Below are 23,516 nucleotides of genomic sequence, written 5' to 3' on the forward strand. Positions count from 1 at the left end.
ATAATAGGTATAATCCGATTATGCGATATTTACGTGTATGTGTATGTGTTTATAAACTTATATATCATATTTATATATCATCATTAGAATCCGGTGTCTAACGATTTCCTCTCAAAATGTATTAACGGACTGCAATCGGTCAATTAGTCGTTCAGAACAAGTGAAGCAGTAATTGTTTGCCTGATTAATCCGCCAAATCCGTGATTCATTTGAAGATCACTGAACTGTTTGCCTAATTGCTTAATTGGCGTACAAGCATTCCTAACTCGCATCACATATCTAGAATCGAGATATGCTCAGTTGACATGATAGATTAAAAAATATTTGCAGACATCGGAGTTTATTGTGCGTATTTTTCGATAAGCTCTTTGGCTCGTAACTTGCCGTTGTGTTATGTATGTACGCTACTATGGAATCCTGTTGAACATTAATCTCATTTTACACAGAAAACGTTTTAAGGCTAGTACGTTTATGTTTTAGTTAGAAAACGTGTACTGCGGGAAGATAAATTAGCATATCCTTTCTAGATACACTGTTCTTAATTAATTGTACATTGTAGCTCAATGAGCAAAATAACGTTCGCAATTTGGAAAATATACAACTGTTTTGTTTTTAAATAGGGATTTGATTGTAAATGTAAATAATTAATGATTTAAAAAGTTTTACAAATATATGAATTAAGTTAAAAATAATAATAATGATAATATAATTAGAACATTATCAATTACGTATATGACTAACATACTTCATTTTCGTAATTATTGTAGCAAGTATTGTAGAGTTACTGTTCAAAACGGGAGAAACTTTATTCAATTTTTAGTATAAATTTATGAATGTTATATCTTTTATTATAATGTTTGGACATGTCAAAAAATTTCATATTATAATACAATGGAGTCGGTAAATCATTATGCAATTTCTGGAAAAAATATCCAAAATATGCAATGTACATATAAGTTTAGCCTTCAATTTTGTAGAATTATTTTCATACTTACGTCCGTAACGTTTGCAAATGCTGGTGCAGCGATGAAGACTACGTAAGGTGCAAATTCAGCAGTCCGTAAAACTTTCAGTGCCTGCGGTTCAACATCCAATATGGCCATTCTACCTTCTTCGTGAATTTTGCGAATAGTTTCGAGCTTAGTTCCGTACATAGCATCTTCGTGCGTACCTGTTTATAAAATAAATATTTCAGATTTAATAATTTTAATATTTAATACAACGTGCGCTTTTTCTCAGGTTCCAACATTGTGAGATTTATTGTTATCTATTTCTAAATGTTAACAATTAACAGTCAATGTTTTATTATCAATTTTTACAATTAATAAATTATTAGTAAGTTAATTATCTCTGTTAACCAATTTAAATAAATTTCAGTTATCAATTCAAAAGAAAATTTGCGTGGGCATAATTTACCATATTCGAGATATTCATTAGCAGCTATATCTGCCATCATTTCATCGTGTGATACGAAATAGTAGTTACGACCATTTTCTTCGTCACTTCGTGGAGGCCTCGTTGTATCTATAAAAAGAATGTATTTGATAAGACCTCCGATAAATATAATATTATATACGATTATTATAATATACCCCGATTTTTAATTCTTCACACTTTTCTAATTGTAAAAAATAATATTTGATTAGAACGTTATAAAAAATACTTGAGACACTTACGCGGAATAGGATAGGCGTATTTATCGGGATGCTTGGAAATAATCGTATTTTTTATATGTCGTCGACCGACGCCATGTGCTCCCAATAATACTAAAGTTTTCCGTTGGAAGGCAGGATCTGTGTAAATAAAGAAAAGTAATATAATCTTAAAAATTAACAATTATATAAAATTAACAATTATGTCTTATAAATGTTGTAATATATATATACAATTAAATTAATGTAACTCTGATTGTATTAAATCTACTTTGAGACATTCTAATAAAAGAGTCCCCGATAATGTTTAAAAAAAAAAAAATAAGCATACATTTATGTTACATCAAATTAATTTTATATTAATTTGTGGATTATTTAGAACTGCAGAAACTTACAAGGAAGCTTCACGACCTCTTCGTAGGTCACCAGGTCCAGCTGGTCGAAAACAGCGTTGTGCTTTGCGAGATATTTATCCTTGTATTGCTTCTTTTTCCGGCCGAATATTGAGCAATTTACTGCAAGCAGAAAAAATCGTTAATATACATAAACGCCGGCGAAATCGGAGATGAAATCGATAACGTCTGCCCGGTGTAAACTTGCAAGTTACCGTACAAGTGTCATATTACGGAATCCATCCGTGCTAACTAACGAGTTCCGTGCCTTTATAGTGTCGATGAACGACCGCTAAACCGAACTTAAAGGACGATCACAATACGTGGCCACCGCATAACTGACTCACAAAATTCAATTGCATGTACGAATGTGTATTCGTGTATATCAGAAATGTCAGCCAATAAAACGATGATTACTTTTCACGATATGCAGGTTGTAGATATTATATTTATCAATAAAGTTCCCTGATTTGTGTCGCCAGAAATCGAATAACGAAGGTACGACAGATATTTTCCGTAGTTGCGCAAAGGGTCGTTCATGTCGCTAAAATATTTCCTGTCATTAGCTCTCCTAAACACGTATCGCCTAACACGGTGTGTTATCCTATTGGAAACATAGTACGCATCGACGTGTGCACTTAATATTAGCAACCGTCTGGAGCGTCTCGAAAATTAATGCTAACACGAGGTGACGAGCTACTCTGCGAATATCGGCTTCTGGATTCAAGCAAAATCTTGCCTATTGATTTATAAAAAGAATTCATTCAGTCAGCCAGTTTGTAGGAAGCCATGCCCAAAGGCACTTGGGAAGTCCTATTGAGAGGGGTGTTCCAGCAGGTCACAAGATGACAACCATGATCAACTGATGCGTGAGATCTTAAGTAGGTGTCATAATCAGGGAGTCATGGTGAATTGCTTTGCGAGTGTTCTTTTACGACCACAGAACTACTGTACTATAAATATGTATGCTGGAGAGATTCTCTCTCACGTATGACTACAATGTATATCGAAGCTGCGGTTAATAACTCGCGTGATTGTGCAAACCGCGATATCTTGCCAAAATATCTGGACAGTTGTAGATATATAGATGAAAATATGTAGATGTATGCAAAAAAAAAATCTTTACTTCAGAATCTAGAACGATATCATAGGAGGAAAATGTCGTTTTTCACATTTTTGGCAAGATATTTCCAAAATTGCTCGCTAACATTTAGAACAATCAATTAATTATCAATTATAAGCTCTAACTGATGATCGTGCTGCCGCGTACGCAAGTGAAATCGTGCGAAATAAGTAAGCATAAGTGCATGGAATGCTTTGCAGCGAACGCATGCATTTTAAGCACGCTGTGTAAAAGCATCTATTAATTTATAATGCAAAATATATACCATAGTACCCACATTAATAAATTATAATTAGTATGATGCTCTCTCATGATGTGTTTCGTAACATTACAAAATTTCTCATTTACACAAGCCTGGAAAATGAAAACTTTGAAAAGCTTTTTTATTACTGATGCTTTTAATTTCATATCATTCATGTATTAGCCATTGTGAAGAATTTACATGACATTCATTTTCATGCATTGCGCGAGATACTTTCACAATTATGTAATTTAATAACATAGCTTTAAGATACGTGTTAGGTATGTAAAAATCAGTTATATTTTTTTAATTAATGCGTAAAATTGTTGCGCAAATCTGTATTAAATTTCATATTGTGACTGCGCGATTATAACTTGTAGAAAATAAATCGCCTAGTGCATGTATTGTACAAACATTCACTCTCTAATGAGCGTAATACATTTTTTATGTGGACCAATAATAACGCAAAACAGATAGCTTTCGGAACTTCTTATCCAGATAACTTTTTAATAATGTCAAACCATTTATTGCTAATTGCAAATTGAAAGCTTAAATATGTTATACAATTTCTTGCAAATGTTTAAGTAATTGATACGCAGGTGTTTTATCAAGACAGATATTTCGCGCATAATATAACGATACTAATTGTAAGTATCGTCCGCACATTTGTATTATAAAATTGCGAAAAATGATAAATTTCACGTATATGAAATGAACTTGAAAGCGAAAACCCCGGTGTGTTCTTTTCCGTAAATCGCCGAAAGAATATTCGGTCCCGCCTTTCGATCGCCTCTCTGTACTGATGCGTGTGTCAGAAGCATGGATCCAGTCTGTACTTCATGCGGTCTAAAAAAGTACGTCCTACGTGACTCTACACGTATCTACCTGAAGGCAGAGACGTACCTGTCGTGCCGTCGCAGCCTTCGGTGTGAGAAGAACATCCACCTTCTCCTTCAGCATCTAGCCCCGCATAACACATATAAACAACAGATATATCACTGCAGCTAATTATTCTTGTATGCGCTAGCTTCTCCATTTGCCTATTCCTAATCCGTCCCCTCATGCCACCGCACTTACGCCACAGCAGGCGCATATACGTTGAGATATACGACGACCGAAACTTTCTTGCTACATGTTCTTAAAGCATTCAGCTCTTGATTTGCATACGACTTCAGCAACCGCAATCCGCAATTAGGACTCCTAATCTGATCTTTATTGTTCTTTCTATCTATCGTACTGTTTCTATCTCGTTCGCTGTTTTATCGTTACCAGCGTTCTTTTTAAAATTAACCGATCTCTAGTTGTTGATTGTACATCATAAAAATATGGAGTAAAGAAACTCTTGTGAGTGATAAACTATGTTGCGTATAGCTCGACACGGTTCTCTTAACATTTCGTTTGCTTTTCCCAGCTTACCATAGCAGCATCTCTTTTTCCAAAGTAAGAGATTTATGGTTAACACAAAGGCAATGCCATCTTAAAATTTCATGGATCAGTAACTATCCAAAGTAACGATTACGCTTGTGCTTTATTTCTAGCGTCTGGAGATGATAGATGCTTTTAGCCAAATGGAATGGGTTCAGGAACGTTCGTACACAGCTTCGAGATTCGAAATCGATACGGGTTTTATACGCCACGTGGGGTTTGAATTATAAAATCGGTTCAAGCTATAAGAGATAAAACTCCACCTCTGAATGTAAGTAATTAATTACACACTTTGGTAAAATATATAAATTTCCAATATCTATCTAAATACATTTTACCTAATCATAATTTATTTAAACGTAAAAACTGTATTTGTAGCCATAGTCACATTCACATTCAGCATTAAATAGGTGGAATGCGGATTTAAATAAATAAATATATATATGTATGTATAAAGTTAGTCTCTCTATATTATTATATATTGTTATTATACATATATCATGGGAAAGGTAATGATTATACAATATATATCAAATATCATAATTAATTATTAATTGTGTTTAGATAGATATTGTTACAGTTCAAAAAGATAATTATTACGGTTTAGAGAGAATAATCAATGTGCGAGTTTTATATTCTTTTAAAAAGAGTTCCAAATTTCTGTGTAGAGCACTTTCTATATCAGAAGTAAATGAAAATATCAAATATGAAGTAATGTCACAGATGTTATACATCGTTCTGTTTCTGTTTGAATTGCCTTGGGGACCGATGTCGTAAAACGGTAATTACCTAACTGAATCCGTCGATTTGAATGAATGGTACACTATCAATACGCATCTCATTTAACAGTATAATTGATTGGTAACAACGATATCACATGCTCCATCGAAAACCTGTACACATCGAACAACACACAGACGACATTGTGTTTCATCAGCACATTCGTTTTTTTTTTGGCAGCAATGACTTGGTGAAAATCAGTGGGAATTGAGTGGAATCATCAGATGTGATTGGATGATAGTGGATCGATTTGAGCGGCGGTGAAAGAATGTCGCGTAATAACGATCTTTCTCAATCGGTGAAAAATTCGGTGATTCTCCGTTCTGTACTCAAAAGAGATTCTGCGATCTGCTGGAACCAGTAATTACCGCACTCATTCTACTCGAATTTTTAACTAAAATTATCCTTATCCTAACCGCTTAACGTCTCAACGCCAGAGAAAAATTTTTTTTCTCACCATTGAAAATACTTTTACTACGAAATTGTCAGGAAATTTTATGCTTTTACGCTTAATTGTTCAATGAAATAAAGAGGATCCACACTTTAGAACGAGATACTTTTCATAGCCGTTATATTGAATATACATTTTCCTTCTCTTTAAAGAATTATCATCAATTTTGCGGAATAATAATTTAGCCGTTGGCAGGTAAAAACATGGTGAAAAATGATCGATATTCTCATTAAGCGTTGAAAAGGAACGCCGTAAAGAGGCAACCGCGAAATATCGTCCTTCGTTTTTACACATCTAATATCGGGAACAGTATGCGTGTTCTACGGTCGAACAATTTTACACAAAAAAGACTAACACGGATGGCAAAGTTATGGTTACCTTGTTCTTGCTTGTTCTTCTCCATAGACATGCAAGCGATGCGCCATTCCTGAAGTTCGGGCGAAGGGATAAGACCCGCGGAACCAGCCGCGTTATCCTTCCGCGCTTGCCACCAATGATGATCATCCTTGCTGATGATCTGCAGAATGTCACCGGTTTTAAAAGAGATTCCAGCCTGCGCGCAGGGTATCAGTTCGTCCTCCAGCGGATCGTAGTCGAATTGCGCTCGAACGAAAATCTGTTGATACAGCAAAGATTATATTACAATTCCTTAAGGACGTCGTTTAAACGTCGTTATTGCTATCGATCACTGTTAGATTTCGACGTCAAGGATTTCACTTCGCGTCGATATACATTTAACGAGAGAAATTATATATATACGAGAAACTACTACACAGTGAAAGATACGGCATGTGAGATAATCGATAAGATATAAATGTGCATCTCTTGCAGTGAAATCATTAACATCTATTGGATTAGTATAAGAAGAGCTTTAATCAACAACAATAGGTCCTCGATCATGAGACGTGACTAAGATATCGTTCTACGGCTATAATCGATCGCTGATGGACCTACATAGCGCTGCGCTAGACATAGCGAACGAATAATCTAGATATTGCGAGGAAAGCGAAAGATGCGACGTAGTAAGCACTGGCAAAGTAGCTCTTGTAAAGAGTAACGGTACAATGTAGAGAATGTACAAAAAGTATCAATGGGGCAAATAGAGCGCTCGCAAGTTCGTCCGAATTTGATGTTACACGACGCATAATAAAGTACAAATTCATTAATACGTTTATCTCGAGATAACCAGCGATCGACTCGTAGCTCGATTTCGCCACATCGCTTAAAAGTTAAGAGGAGAAAGGGACACGTGAGAGAAACGCGAATTTCCAGACGAAATATAGACTCGCTGGTCTCTGAAACGTCGCTGTATGACGTTTTACAGTCGGTACGCAGTTGGGTCATCGACTTTAGTTTAGGACCTGTACGGCTTTTACAGTTAATCGGTACACTCATCGGCAACGGGGCGGGATTCGTCAACTGGAGGGACACGGGAATTGTGCGAGCTTTTTGTTGTAATGCCACCAGCGACACGATTCGGTCATCTAGCGATGCGCAATACGTAGTACGTGTAAAGGCATACATATATATATATATATATATATATATATATATATATACACACACACATATATATATGTACGTATGAGTGATTCCATTTCACAAGAAGCTTAAGCACTAGTTGCTGCACATCGCGCAAGGACAGACGCACACGTATACGCACGCACGCACGCATACCGAAGATAGATATGCACGATGCAGATATGCGCGCGGCCACTACATAAATGTGTGAGTAAAGAACGGCGCATGAGAAGGTATAATGTATAGTAAGTATAATGAACGGTATGGTTGCACACACAGTGACGGAAAGTGGCTTCCGGTTAGCGCACGTATCATTCGCGAGACAGAGCTGCAGGGATTCTCGATAATGTATAGACGTGGGAGACGAAAAGGAGGGTCGTTGGGGGAGAGTAAAGGATGACTGTCCATTTCGATTCTGTACGAATATTATTTGTCCGGTGTATACCCGGCCAGAAATGATTAGTCAATTCGACGTTGTTGCGTCGATGAATGATCGATGTCGAGTGTTGATATTTTTGTCATTTTTGACCTAGTCATAATTGCTTTTATGTTAATTGATTAATTGGGAATATTTCTGTAAGATTTCTGCGTCTTTTGGCCAATTATATATCGAATACATAATATATATGTATATATATATATATATATATATATATATATATATATATATATTACGCTTTCCGACTTTGCATTGATTCAATGATAGAGTTAGCCGAAAGACAATAGAAATATTCGCACTTGCTCAATTGACATTATGTATATTATGTAAAAAAAAAAATTATGATGAGATAAAAAATTAGACAAAAATATTTTTCAGCTAGTATTCGATATCGACTATTTATCAACGCACCGACATCGAATTGACGTCGATTCGACTAATCATCTCTGGCAGGGTAGATATTCGTAATTGTATCGGTTTTAATTACAATTAGGAATTTTCTGGATATATCCAAGTCAGAATATCGACAATTCTGAACTAATTAACGGGTGTGGACTAATTAGAACCGTTATACGTCACACAGACGAGTATTCACGACTACAGAGCACCAGCTGAATATATACTGCGGCTTTGTCCGGTGACCAATTTGTAACATTATTTGATTATCATCCCTTTGCGTTTAATAGCTCGACAATTAATACACGCACACGACGTGCCTTCACTTATAATATTAATAGGCTGATCGATTTAATATTCGTACAGGTGTTTCACGTCTGAATGATAATTTTTTATATCGATAAAACTTTGTGGTTACTTAGGGTTGCCGTCACTTCTGGTTAACGGTGGATTCCGACAAATACACGGTTAAAATCTTATCGCTGATCCATAACCGATAATACAAAAAAAAGTAAATATATGAAGATATGCTATATACGAAAAGGATTAAAACAGTTTCATGCATATTGGTAAAAATTAAGTGTTTTGTAAGTCAATCAAATCATATAGGACAAAACAAAAGTCAGCAACTTACGTTTATTCCTAATTCTCGGGCCATAATGGTGATTGTAAAATTTTCGGTTCCGCAATTTCGTAAATCCCGGATGTGAAGAATCAAATGTATAAAAACCGATACTCTCTCGCGATATACTCGTGGTTAATCGTAACATCCTGCCAACGTGTGGCCCGTTATCGATACACCGTACGTTTCCGGAATTAGCGTGTCTTTGTTGGCATCATGTCAGCAAGTGTTCCCTTTGAAAATATCGAAACCCGTTCGAGCACGAGAAAGGGCCATACGTTTTCAAACAGGACCACCACGTTTCCATGAATTACGTTAAGTGCTTTGAAAAGCGAAAGAACTTCTTTTGGCAAGAAATACATGGGCGCTCCGACGAGAGGAAAGACTATTAAATTTATCTATTGTCAATGCAAAATATTTTCTTGCTCAATATTATAAATATTTGTTACAATTTATTTCGCAGAATTTAATTCAGCAAACTTTATTTTATATTCCAACTTCTTAATAGACTATTAATGACTCAAAATAAAAATAGTTCGAATAAATTTAAAACCTTCTTTTTCCCAGCTTTTTGCTTCTATATGTACAATGGGAAGAACAATGATAATTCTTGATACAGTGACTGCGCTTCACAAGCCTTTTTTATCTCTAAAGCATTCCGCTGAGCGTCCATGCAAACGGGAATTCTTTTTTATATGAAGGCATGTTTAAGCACATATCGATACGTATTACTCGCACTTGAGAACTCCTGTCGCGAGGTGGAAGGTGGAGAAGCATTGCGAAAAAAAGGGGGGAAAACGCCGCGGGATTAAAAAAGAAAGTTGATAAACACGAAAATCCGAAGTAAAGTCCTACTTTTCAGCGATGGCGTAGATAATATATAGGAACAGAGACAGTACGAGGCATGTATATAATAATGTGTGTGTGTGTATATATATGATTATAATATATAAGTATGTGTACGCATAGCCTTCTAACTACAGCAGTCCAATCACACCAGATCAAGTGGCGGTACTTACTAACACTGGCAGAGGCTTAATCCTGAACAACTAGAGTGTTGAGGAAACAGAAAAAAAGGAAGATCAATTAATTAATCATGTTTCAAAGTCGCACCAAAGCGCAATACGGATTAATCGAGACCCTCTCCCCCGCGCGTATGTCGCGCGCGGGGGAAGAAGAAAAAGTGAATACAAGAATGACACAATCAATGATAAAACAGCAAACCTACGGTTGAGTCGCACGCGTCAACGCTTCCGAGATGCACGGTGCGCATTGCTGTGTGGCACATGCAGGCTTTACTAGATCCCCTCGTATTAATCGAACAGATGCCTTTCGTACTCTCGACGTTCTACAAGCGTTGGGCTCCCAATCTACGCGTATTGCGATATCCAAATTGGTGGTGTGAAACCGCGCTGTTGTTTGACAAGTTTTTCGATTCCCCGGAAGAAAAATCAAACTTACGCGAATTATCATATTTTCGTAATAAACATGGAAATCATTTGCGCGTGTCTGCATAGCGTCGAAATGTCGGGGTTCGACGAATATACCTACTTTTTAACCAAAGTTATCACCTGCAACCAAAGTTATGTACTGAATCAGCGATACAATTAAATAAGTCGTCACTTTCAATTATTATGAAATACAAGTAACATTGATGGCTAGCGATAGAAAAAAGTTACTTCTATATTTCATCACTGAAGGATAGAAAAGGAAAAGCATTTAAAATAGTGACTCTTATATTCTGCATTTCATTGTGTTTCGCGTTGCGCATCAAATATCGCTGATACCAGTACGAAGAATACCGCTATTGATACGCAATCTAATTAAACAGATAACAGTAACGGCCGTTAATTATTGCCCGTTTATTTAGATTTTGTACGAAAAGTGATATTACACGCGTATCGTCATTCACCGAGGTGTGTGCCCAACACCTGCTGCCGAGTCGAATGTACGAAGTAATTTCGAGCTCGCAGTTCTGCGGCACGTGTGATGAGCGTGGCGCGGAAATGCGAGTTTCGAGCGTGAACTCTCGATGCTTCCTGTCGGAAGTCGGGAGGAATCAAAGCGGACTGGTATACAATTAGGCAACATTCTAATGCTCGATAGTACGCCTCTCGCGTTTTACGTGATAGAGAAGTTCCCTCACACGCGTTGGAAATAAAACACTCTGTGCAAAGCGGGAGCAAAGCCGGTAGAAGTTCTCGTGGTTTATCTCCGATTGTGCGCAAAATTTGCGATTAAATCACCGTTTGCGTCAAGCAAAAAATGTGCACGATATAAACTCCAGTTCCGAGTCTTTTAAATCTCGCACCGGACGACCAGACAGAGCTTGTTTCTGCAGACTGAAATTCTCATATTAACGAGAGACACGTTTCACAGAATCTCGAAGGTTTGTCGTATTCGCAATGACTTAATTGTCACATTGCAATTTTTAATAATCGCTTCTGAATCGAGTGAATAGTGGAATAATGATTTATAATATAAGCGGATGTGAAATAATGGATAACATCATTCCAAAGTGAATAAAAAGTGAATTTAAAATGAATGTAAAAAAATAACATTATGACACACAAATATAATAAAGAAATTCTGCGAATTGGCTTCATAATATATTTGCCGGCTGATCAATATTTCAGCCTTATCTTTATTGTTTCGTGGATTCGATATGAAATTTATAATGGAGTGCCGGAGATATAGAGTTTATCCCACTAATGGTTTTAACCATCGGTGAACAACGTTAGTTAAATTGTATATGACGATGCGTCCTTCGTCAGTAAATTAAAATTCGGGGACGTGAAATAATGCGGATGCAACGTGGATGGCGAAGTTAATTATCTGAACAAATTAGAATTTACTGGCGTCACGAGCCCAAACACATAATTTTGACAATCGATACTGCGTCCCGTTTACGCCGACTTCGATAAGATCCATATGCTTGCAACACGAAAATTTCTGTCCTATCTGATTGCAAATTCCTCGCTTCGATTCGGACGAGAGGAATAATGACGCGCGAGTCCCTTTTATGAAACCGATTCCGCAAGAGCTCCGGCAGAGACGCGCCTCCCCCGAACTTCAGGCCGCACTGTTCGAATAAAGTCACCCGCGCGCGATTGTGTGCCCGTCCCGTTTCCATAGTAACGTCGCAGAGGACAGTGCAATGGACATGGTGGTTCGGTATGTGGGTTGCCGACGTGCATCGGAAGCTGCGCTCTAATTCAAAGAAGAAATGAACGTGCGAACGATGGGGAAACGGGTTTGACGATGGTATGCCGCTGATGGGACTTTCAGGCGACACTGGGAAAGACAATTCTACTCAGTGATATAGCAGGTACCGCGCTATCGACAACTCGTCTGGTGGACTGACTGCTGCTGATGCTGCTGAATCCTCTCGTCGATTTCCATCAGGGCCGGACTATGCGCTTCCGAGCGCCAGACCAGAAGAACCAGGCTTCGGGCTTGCCTCTCGGAAGAGGGAGACAAAAAAAAAAGAGTCGTATCGCAGTGCGGAATAAACCCGACTGAAAATTTTGCAGCGCTTCTTCGCTCGCGGTAGCGATACAGGCCTTACTCGATTGAACCGTCAACGTATGCGCGATACCACCGGTGCAATACCACCGTCGTCGCTACCGATTTAAAATGCAACTGAAAAATCTATACCTTTTAAAAGGTAGTTATCAATATCTCGTGATAATGTGTGATGCTATTGCTTTTGGATTTTAATACAGTTTTAAAAAGTTCTATGCTCAACAAACTAATTAGCATAATAATAATTCATACTCCTATAGGGTAAACTCGGGTAAGATGGCCATACAGGAAAGATGGCCAACTCATGTTCATTCCATGTTTCATGGCGAGCTAGATTGAAAGAACATAGGTTGGCCATCTTTCCTGAATGGCCATCTTACCCGAGTTTACCCTATGCTTATACATGTTAAATATTTTTTAAATCGAATATAATTTAGCGCTGCGCACCGCGATACGTCCCTTGAAGAATTGGTTGTGCTTTTATGAAATGATCTTTCAGTCATTACTGGTAAAAGGGTCAAAATTCTATATGATTTATGTAGCTAATGTAGATCGGAGTTTCTCAGGGTGAGGAGAACACAGACGCATAAAGATTACCTATTTCATCCACGCATACTGCAATTATGTAACATGTGTGTGAGGTGGCACGATGTGAGTGAGGGGATAATGAACGAAGAGGCAACATGTGGCGTAGGGATGACATGTGATTACGGTTACCGAAGATTTTTCTATCGTTTTCGCGGATTTACCCGGAGAAACCAGCACATCGCTTCGGGTTTTACTCCGCGAGCGTCGCCTGAAGACATGAAATTCTTATAGACGCCTCTCTCGCACGCGATCATATACGTCGAGTCATATTTTCGTTTCCGATATCTCTCACGAAGCTAGGACGTCATATAAATCGAAAGTACAAACCGTCGGCAGGCGGAAGATACGCGCGTGCCGAGAATGAAATCTGAGAACGTCGCGAGATCGAAGGATCAATTTTGACAAATACGATTTCGGTGCATCACGTGTTTAATCCGCGTTTTATACGAAAAAAAAAAATTGTGTGTGAAAAATGCCAGAAAATACCGATATCCCATTAAAAAGCACGCGTTAAATAATAAGTAATTAAAAAAATAATAAGATCCTTGAATCATTAGAAAAATATTCGCTGTATATTGGCCAGTAGCTTGTAACAAATAATAGAAACTCTCCTTTTCCGCGATATCCCGATTTTTCACGCGCTACCGAATCGCGATGAAAAAGCGGGAACTAATTCTCTCGAGATGTCTAATGAGATCTACGGAAAGTCGATGCGGCATTCGCTCGAGATATTTTCGTGCAGGGTAATAAAGTGCCGACAACGATCAGGCGAAATCGTTGCAGGATGCAAGATGCGACAAAACGGGCACGTATAACGGGAGGGAATTGATAATACGGAGGGAGGAAGCATGTCGAACACGTCGGTGTGCGTATGTAATGTGTGTACATCGGAGAGACAGAGAGCTCTTGTGTGCGACACTCGTCGATTCTATTTCTACGGCGGACACGGACAAAAGATCGCGTTTACAGGTGACGTGCGACGACTCGTGGTGTGTTCCAGCGGTTCATGCTTTATTATATCTTCGTACAATGCACTGTGGGGGGGGGAGGGGGTGGTAACAACGCCGCCGCCGCGCCGTTGCGCTCGCCGATGCTGTTGCTGCCTCTCGCCTAAAGGTGCGATTGCGGAGGATGGGGGATCCCGAGAGTGATGGCTTCGGAAATGCAACGTGCGGTCGGGTGGCGAGGGGGAAGGGGGTGTGCTTATCGAGGGTGTCTCGCTTCACGTGTAACGCGCGAGACGCACCCCTCGTGTCTCGGTTCTACGAGGCGCTCGTCGTCGCGAAACGCCTTGGGGTTACATTGTCTTATTCGTATATCATACCACGTAAACGGGTTGCCGCACACTCCGCGACAGCGCGATGTGTGTTTGCGCAGTGATTATTAGCCGTAAATTAGCTCCTTTTTTTAACGTGACGGATATAACACGGACGCACGAGACAGAGAACAGTTAACTTCGTTAAGCTCGTTTTTTCGTAGAAGGCGAACGGTGTTATCGATATTATATTATAGGACTTATACTTGCCGCCCCCCCGATTTATTGAACGTTTGCACAGTTATCAAAAATAGCGACTTTTCTCCGCAGGCGGAGTTAGCGGTATCTTAATCGCATCTGTCGTGTACGCGAAACGTTTTCGCTGTGAGACCGTCATTCCTCGAGCTCGTAATATCTCTGTAATGTATATAGGTGACAGTTAACGTTTATCTGTCCCGTGTCCTTCTACCTTGCACTCCCGAAAGTTTAACGAAATTGTATATTTCGGAAAATATGATCTATGTACTATGCAATCTCATATACAGATATTTGTCACACCAACAATTTGAAGTATACATGGATAAGATCTGCGTATATATATATCTTGTAACATTCATAAACTCCCAGCACATTTTACAACGCTTTACAAAATCTAAAGTCCAACCAAGCCGTCTGCACACACGTATAGAGTGTGAGAGGAAATAGGCAATATATCACGTTCTTAACGTATCTCCACTTCCTCTTGCATTTCTACGTGATGCATAACGAGAAGAACGAGAGGCCGGGCGGCTACGTTAAACACATGTATGAACATAAGCAGATATACAAATACAGAGTATTTACAAATGAATGCTACATCACACCAAGATATCGAAATTATAATTAAAACTGAACCGCACGCGATTAATGTTAAATAATATCGGCTGTGTAACTATATTTTACTCTCTCAGAAGTCTGTGAAGTATATACACACAATGACTATATAGAAGCTACTAACGATTATCATCATTGCTCAACAAGTCGTAAGATTTTCTAAAATGGATTCGCAATCTTTCGTCAGGTACAGAAATACGTGGAAAAAAAAACTGTCTGTTTATTCAGGTACGAAGAAAGAGGAAAGAGTGCCTTATTTTTGAAGCCGTCGTTATTAGTGCATGTTTTACTGACACACTTAGAGAAATACCCTAAAGAGATTTATCAGTAAAAGCGCCCCCGTCTGTTCAATCTTGCGAGTTCAAAATCAAAATCGCGAGACTTACATAATTACGATTCAGGTTTCACCCGAGCCGGGAATAGACGTTATTTACGATTTACCCTCAACTGCATGTATACGGATATTTTTGCATGTGTCAGACATTTGTCGAAAATAAACGTTGCAAGAGACTTTAAGAGAAGTGTGCATCCCTTTTCAAGAATAGAATTAGTTTGCCGCATTGAATTATCCAGAAAGATGCGCACTATTTCTTTTTTCTATTTAAATAGCACGTAAGAAGTTCTTTTTAATATCCATTCTTAAACTTTTGTTTAGAAGATTTCAAATAGGTATAAAATTCTCTCGTTTTTCTGGATAATCCAACAATTGCGGGGCAATACGATTCGCCGATAAAATAAACGAAAAAAAAGAAAAGAAAAAAGATTAAATTACACTGCTACCACAGGCTTGCGCGTTATCTACACAGTCGCAAGTGAGTCCGTGCAAGACATATGATGATTACCGAACGGCCCAGAGTTTTGCAGTCTCGACTAAAAACCCATCGATCGACTTACACAGCCTTTACGTGTATGCACTTATGATGCAGAGAGGGCTACAATTGGCCAAAAAGAAAAGCGTCAGTTCGCAAAGATGTCCTTCATGCAGGTGAGGGTATAATGAGGGGTGTAACAAAAGCTTCCTTATGACAGAAACACAAACAACATTCCAACACATGTGGAAACGAAACTGTGCATTCCTTATATACTTCTTTCCCCTCGCAAAGTGAAACTATCGTACTATCAGTAATAAAGTGTTGTCTAACCCAACGTCGTAAGAAAAAAATCAGAGAGGGGGAAGGAGAAATAGAGAGAGAGAGAGAGAGAGAGAGAGAGAGAAAAATAGAGAGAAAGAGAAAAAAAGAGAAACAGAGAGGAAAAGTGAATGGAAGAACAAAATTACGAGAGAATGAGAGAAGAAGAGAACGGGAAAAAGATTGAGAGATAAATCGGAAAGAGAGAAAGAGCGAAAAAGAAACATGCACGCGCCGTGGACTCGAAAGCGCCGACCAAAGCGTTTTGTTACACCGCTCGTACCGACCTTGTCTTATAAAGATACGGATTATATAATATATACATACATATATATATATATACTAATATGTGTGTATATATATACTTTTTTAAATATATATGTATGTATATATATCTCTCTAATTTTTTATATCATACATTATTTTCTATAACAACATCGTCCCGTTGCGTTTGTTTAATTAGGTCTCGCAATATGGGGGCGAGATGCGTCACACTGGCCTGTAATTCGCAAAATTCACATTAACCGACGATATCACCCTCGATTATGACAACCTTCACATTTGCAACATTAATCCGACTAATCTCAGTTGAACGAGCATCGTCTTCTTATGTTAATATTATCAGAGCAAATCACCCCAGTTATGCTTTATCTCATTACGGAATTAATGTCCGTGATATTAATGTGAACTTTGAACACGGGTCAGTGCAAGGACCATCTATTATACGGGACATATATATATGCAACGCTGCAAGATTGACGTCACAATCGACAAAATTCAAATTTCTTGCAGCTAAAAGTGAAAAGAATGTTATATTCATATATATAATAACAGTTAAATCAAGTACATAATTATGTGCTTCACGTACCACTCATACAATTTTAAATTTGTATATCGTTTCTCGACGATGATTTTTCTTACCGATTGTATCGCCGATTTTGCAGCGCCCTTGTACGTGACACTTGCATACTGCAAGCGCAATGTATAATTCTCAAGAAGAGAGAGAACGTTATACGTCATGCGACTAGCATATTGTCCTATTGCCGTACAATTGCAACAATCGTAAGTGATCCGTTATCTACATAATACGGCTTGAGATAAGCAATTAAAGATATGGCAAACATTCTTTATATACAAGTGGACACGCGAAGAAGGGTGTATTGTACATCTAAAGAGCTGTACATGTAACTGCATATTGTACGGGCCTTTGACAATTTCGTGAAATTTCAAGTATATACAACGTGCTAGAAAAGCACGCAGAATCCGCGACGCAAAGTGTTGTGAGCTGTGAAAATATTGCGGACGCAAAATCGTTTTTACTTCGTCAAGTGTTCCATCAATCCCGCAGATTGATCGGGGAAGCAATCATTTCACGCGTATACCGATGCAAAATCAAATTTGCAAACAACATAAAAGCAGCTGTACCTAATGAAATCTTGATCCGGGGAAAAACTGTTTCCTTAATTTGATTTTATGCGATTTGCCATTATGCTGAAAGAAATCTTTTTGTCTTGCACGACACTGCTTGAATACTGAGAAAGATGACATAATAAAGTGATAGAGAAAACAATATATTTTCCTGGTTTTATAAACACAAGTGTAAATATAACGTCAGTTAGTTAATAGGTCATATTTCTCGATATGCCAAGCAGCATATGTTTTCTTTGTTGTACAGTAAAGGGTTAGTTGATTTAATAATTATTTTATATATTACTGTTATGTGCATGTGTATATGCCTTATAAAACGAATAACTGGTGAAAACCTCTGCAAATATCGACCACGTTTATATCTACTTGTATATTTAGGTATTTTTAGGTATATTTAGGTATACTAAACAGCCTGTCGCCTATTTATTTCGACGTATCGTGTAATATTTAGAAAATAGGCAATAATTTATGCGCAGTGGAAACTATTTTGCGACTTCAGTTGAAACGAAGAAAAAAATTCGCGGCGAAGTCATCGATAAATACAAATTACAGTTCGCGAAGATCTTTCTTCGCTTCAGAATTTATAGATAATAAAATGAGATCGCGCATTGCGACAATTCGGATTAACGTGATTAAAATTACGCTCTGATTTAACTTCGGAATTACTGCGCTCCGAGTATGATCTCGATTCTACTTCCGCTTTCGCCGATTACGCACACTGTGCACTATTGCTTAAGATCCTATCTTGCATCTTGGCTTAAACGTTGAAACGTAATTTCGAATATAAGGTGAAGTATCCACGTAAACGTTTTTACCGATTCCAGCTTCGTAGAAGCAGAGCTAGAAATTTATGGGTATGGACATTAAACTCTCTCATTAAAATATCTAAAAAGTATTTTATAGTTACCTCATGAACATATAATTTATCATTGCATATATAATATTTTCTATTAAATATGTACATAAATTTGTGTTATCAAAAAGCATTATCACTTTACAAATTAAAGACACTGCCAATTTTGCCAAGAATTATCGATTTTATTAAAATCTCATTCTAAAGTATGTATCTTAAAGATAGGGTCTTAATCATTGATATAGAATTATCCCGTAAATAGATGAGAAATTTAAAGTCTTGTTACATATTCTTTTTTACGTTAAAATATTTATCTTCGAATAATTCAGATAAATAATTAGATCTATATTTAGAAATATAAAAAATAATTGATTATCAAGCAACGATTTATCATAAAGAATAAAAAAAATAATTAAAATAAAATCTTGTTATCTTAAAATTAGTTTATTGTATCTAAAAACATGTTAATATTGATATTAATAATTCCTTTACTTGTTATTTATCTTATATACATCGATATAAATAGAACTGTATATAAGAAACAATATTAAGATTGTTATTTTTCACAAAACTCAAATATAATAACATGTATCAAATTGGATATTGCTCGTTTTTACATTCCCGCAACTGTCTGCCGATAAACGATAACTTGTGGGAAAAATGCTGTTCACAATGGTTTCGCTTTAAACGAGTCCAATTAACAAAATTCTATCCAATTCCATTTGTTTATTTTGGAAAATAAAAATAAAAAACTGCGCTGACAGATCTCTCAATTTATTGACATATAGTAGAAGTTAAATAAACTTGCGTCCAACATGCGGTGACTCGAAGAGAAGGAAAGATAAGAATTTATAAATTGTACTTGCGGACTCGTTGTATTTGTAATCAGTCTAAAACGCAAACGTTCATAAATCATAAACAGGAAAGTTCTTGTCGTTTGCCTCGAGAATTCTACGTTCTCTAAGAACTTGTTCCCTCGGATGGAACCTGCGCGCGCTAATTACTGAAACTTCAAATATGACCGGACATTGAACTATAGCAAATTTCGTCGCTGAATATATTCAACCATTCGAGAATATTGCGTTTAAGCTGGCATGTATAAACTGTCAGATATCAGTTTCCGTTCCCTTCGTCAATGCTAACGAAGATTAGTAGTGAAACTATGTTCCAAGTTACATTATCTCAGAAATCTGAGGCGTAAACATCCTCGTTTGTTCTAACAATAAGCTAAAAAGACAAGCCGATTAAAAAACTTTATACTGATATAGAGTTCTGTTTTATGTCCAAATATAATGTAAGTTATAAAACAATTTTTTAATAAAACAAAAAAATTAATATTTAGCTTAGTCGTCCAAGAAAGTATATAACCCATTTGAAATACTACTATATATTTTCAATGTTAACTAACGCACAAAATCTTTTTAATTATATTGATTAGAAAAAAAGACAAAATCTATATTAACTTTATCAAAAAATACATCCATATTAATAAATCATAATTTCTCAGGGTCATCCCATGTATATATCCTATATAAGTATCAATTAAGCATAATGATTGTATATCAAGATAAAAATATTGCATCAAGAGGAATATTGTATATTGTTTTTCATAATGTTATTCATAAACAAAGTTCCTATAAACTCTAGCTAATTTCAAATGGATTTGGAGTTTTAATAGATCTTTTAGAGTTTAATGAGATATATATTCGCAAAAAAATAATTCCGAATTTTCTGTATTAGAAACATTTATCTTTCCGTTTCCCTCGTTGCCGATTACACGGCGCAAAAATTTTTCTCTATATATAACAGTAGATTATCTTATACATAACGCAAAGTGGACACTATTAACCGTGTCTCTTCCTACAAACTCCTTGTAAACTCCGCGGTCTACCTTGGATGAAATTACGCAGGAAACTATACACGAACTGCAAACTATTGAGAAACTAATCGCACATCCCTCTGTTCATTATCCAAAACTTTCCTAATCGCGAAACGGATAATAGGCAGAGACTTCTCGCGCGTTGCGTGAGCTCTTTAGAAGTAATACTCGTACAATGCGTTCCAACTTATGAAATATGAAATGTCATTTCTACGAAAGTGTGTCATGTTTGAATTATATAATCGAATTAATTGTTTCTGAGTTTTCCTTCGTGTATGATATTATTCGTAATAATCTTACGTATATAATATAATGCGAATTATTTATAGTTGCTTATCATTGTAAACTTCATTAGAAACGTCAAAGTATGACTTGTTAAGCTAGAAGATCGTAAAGAAAACTAAGGCAAACTATTTAATCAATTGATATATGACTTCGTGCTTCGAATTATGTCCTTAGGTTATAATCAATAATAATATCAGGAACATGATCCTGATGCGACTAGAAGATTAAGTTGAATAATCCAGAAAATATTTGAAGAAATTTACAAGATAAATAATTTACGTTTATCAGTTCCATCGACAAAAATAAATAGTTTGTAAGAGTAAAATATTTTTAAAAATTGCTTGTAAATAATTTCTCAAAAACTGAATAAATAAATAAATAATTAATCAATTAATATGTTAAAAATATATATAAAATATTTAAATATAAATATATATTTTACGTTAAATATATATATTACGATAACACACACTTATCTTAAAGATCTTTTATAACAGCATTGTAATTTTACAGAAATTCTCCGAGAAGTAATCATTACGCAATCAATATTAAAGCGTATTGGAAAAAAGTCTAACATGCATTATTACTATAACTGCAACAACTCTACCTATGTACCATAATTACTAACTGTCGTAAGAACTACTTATATACTCTATAAGGCCTAGGTTTATAAGCAACTTCACTATCTCAATAATTCAATTAATTTAATAGTGTCGTTGGAAGAAGGCATTAAATTTCTGTCCCGAGAAAGATCTACCATTACATCTAGATCTAGAAGCATATGTGTCTCTGGCAATTCTGTGAATACACCACAATCTAATCGGGCGCGCGGGCTACTTGAAATTAGAGATCGATCGAAGAGTTTAAGACTTTCGTGATCGTAGAACCGATAGCGGATTCAAGCGACGTCTAGGCGTGCTCTCGGTGGACGAGGAAGCGTTCTTAGACTTGGAAGCCTTCGAAGCCTTAGGCGCCTTCTCCTTGCTCGTGGTGGCCGCAGAGGTTTTCACCGGTTTCCCGGATTTGTTCGCACCGCCTCCAGAGCTCGCGCCCGAGGAGGCCGTGGAAGCTGTGGGCTTACTAGACGCGATAGTGTTTTGGGGAAGGGTTTGGGTGTTGGGTCTTACTTGTACCTCGCAGGGGGGCGGCGCGCTCCTGTACGACGGCACGATCTTGAAAGTCACCGATCCACGTGCCTCCCGCTGTAACAGTCGAAGAGGACCGACTCTTCACAAACTACGGCTACGAGTAAGGTGATGCGTCACTCGTATAAAAATTTCGTATATAATAACAAAGTACCTATACGAATCTATGATTTCCGATACTGAAGTCATATTCCGTTTGAAAAAGTTGACAATTCTTATCAATTTCGTAATAAAAACTTGTATAAAGTGATATATTTCAGTGAAAGAAATAACATCTAATCACTTTGACGACCCAATTTAAAAGAAGTTCTGAATTCCACTCGCAGTTACGAGAATAATCTTACGGACACTCACCAGAATCTTTTGCAAGGCATTAACGGATTGATTCTGAACTGGTATACCGTTGATCTCTCTGATCTCATCGCCAACGTGAAGAGTGGCTTGTCTATGGATCATCCCACCGTGCATAATCCGAGCCACGAAGCACTGCCCGTCCTCATTCATTTTCAACGTGATTCCCTGAAAAGCAACCGGAAAATACGAAATTTAAGGATAGTAAATGTAAAGTTTCACCGGTAATAAAATGTTATTTTACGATAATGCGTGTTTCGAACACAGCGAATGTCGTGTTTATAATTTGTAGTCGCGTGTATGGTAAATAATAATGCAAATTTAAAATTAAAATTGTCATGACAATAAGATTGTTGTTACATCGTACGTAAAAATTTAATATTTATACTAATACTATTTACTCGAAATATAATGCTGCAGATAATTTTTATTAGATTCTTTTTACTTATGCAATAATGTAAAGAAATATTCAAAATATAATTTTATACTTTTCATATTGCTTCATATCGATATATTTTATCTTACATTTTCCTTAAAAATTTCAAGTAAATCTTGTAAAAAATGTGTGCATGCGTATATACATATTATTTGCTCTCTCTCTCGTTTCATGTAGAAATTATGTTACAGATCATACAAAGTCTCCTGTAATGCCACACATTTTTAAATTAAAAATGCCGTCTCGCACCGTCTCGAAACGGCACATTTTCGCAATTGCCTTGCTACTCACCATCGGCTCATCCGTGTTCTTTTGGAATTGCACCAGTCTAACGCGAGTAATTTTCTCATCTAAATCGCCGTTTTGTCCTTCGAGATCGTCGCCGCCATTCAGATACGTGAGGAGAGGCGGTGGCGTTACTCTGGTGGCTTCCTCGCCGTAAACCTCGTGACCGGCAACATCGTGGGCTTGTAGAAGTGCCTGGAACAAATCACAAGGCAAAATTGCACATTAAACTCTTAACATTTTGCTTTCTTTGTGCGTCACAAAATGACTAACTCGCTATCACCAGAAAAAAAATCTCTTTCCCTTGTTTGTCATAGGACATTTGTCCCGTTGACTATACGTTATAAGTAACATAAAAATTTCTTAGTATAAATAGCAGCTGATGATAACTAATAAGTACGCACAGCTTCCGTCATACGCAGATACATTATTGTATAGATA

The 23,516-nt window shown here is 36.9% G+C and overlaps 1 protein-coding gene across 11 annotated transcripts in view; it reads right to left on the reverse strand.

The window, feature by feature from the left end:
- Cask (peripheral plasma membrane protein CASK) overlaps nucleotides 1-23,516 on the reverse strand; it is a 184,829-nt gene that overhangs the window by 3,542 nt on the left and 157,771 nt on the right. For 4 of the 11 annotated variants that reach the window (XM_077416801.1, XM_077416803.1, XM_077416804.1 and 1 more), the window contains 10 exons: nucleotides 23,082-23,270; nucleotides 22,358-22,522; nucleotides 21,986-22,060; nucleotides 10,062-10,091; nucleotides 6,443-6,680; nucleotides 4,312-4,368; nucleotides 2,048-2,167; nucleotides 1,677-1,793; nucleotides 1,417-1,524; nucleotides 996-1,171 (listed from right to left, as the gene is read on the reverse strand). In XM_077416801.1, the coding sequence (XP_077272927.1) occupies nucleotides 996-1,171; nucleotides 1,417-1,524; nucleotides 1,677-1,793; nucleotides 2,048-2,167; nucleotides 4,312-4,368; nucleotides 6,443-6,680; nucleotides 10,062-10,091; nucleotides 21,986-22,060; nucleotides 22,358-22,522; nucleotides 23,082-23,270 (1,275 nt within the window). The remainder of the gene's footprint in view (nucleotides 1-995; nucleotides 1,172-1,416; nucleotides 1,525-1,676; nucleotides 1,794-2,047; nucleotides 2,168-4,311; nucleotides 4,369-6,442; nucleotides 6,681-10,061; nucleotides 10,092-21,985; nucleotides 22,061-22,357; nucleotides 22,523-23,081; nucleotides 23,271-23,516) is intronic. The other 7 variants (XM_077416806.1, XM_077416812.1, XM_077416802.1 and 4 more) reach the window with 6 other exon arrangements.

The sequence above is a fragment of the Temnothorax americanus genome, unplaced genomic scaffold, assembly GCF_048541705.1.
Source record: "Temnothorax americanus isolate GAGA-0224 unplaced genomic scaffold, ASM4854170v1 Scaffold45, whole genome shotgun sequence".
NCBI classification, from domain to species: Eukaryota; Metazoa; Arthropoda; class Insecta; order Hymenoptera; family Formicidae; genus Temnothorax; species Temnothorax americanus.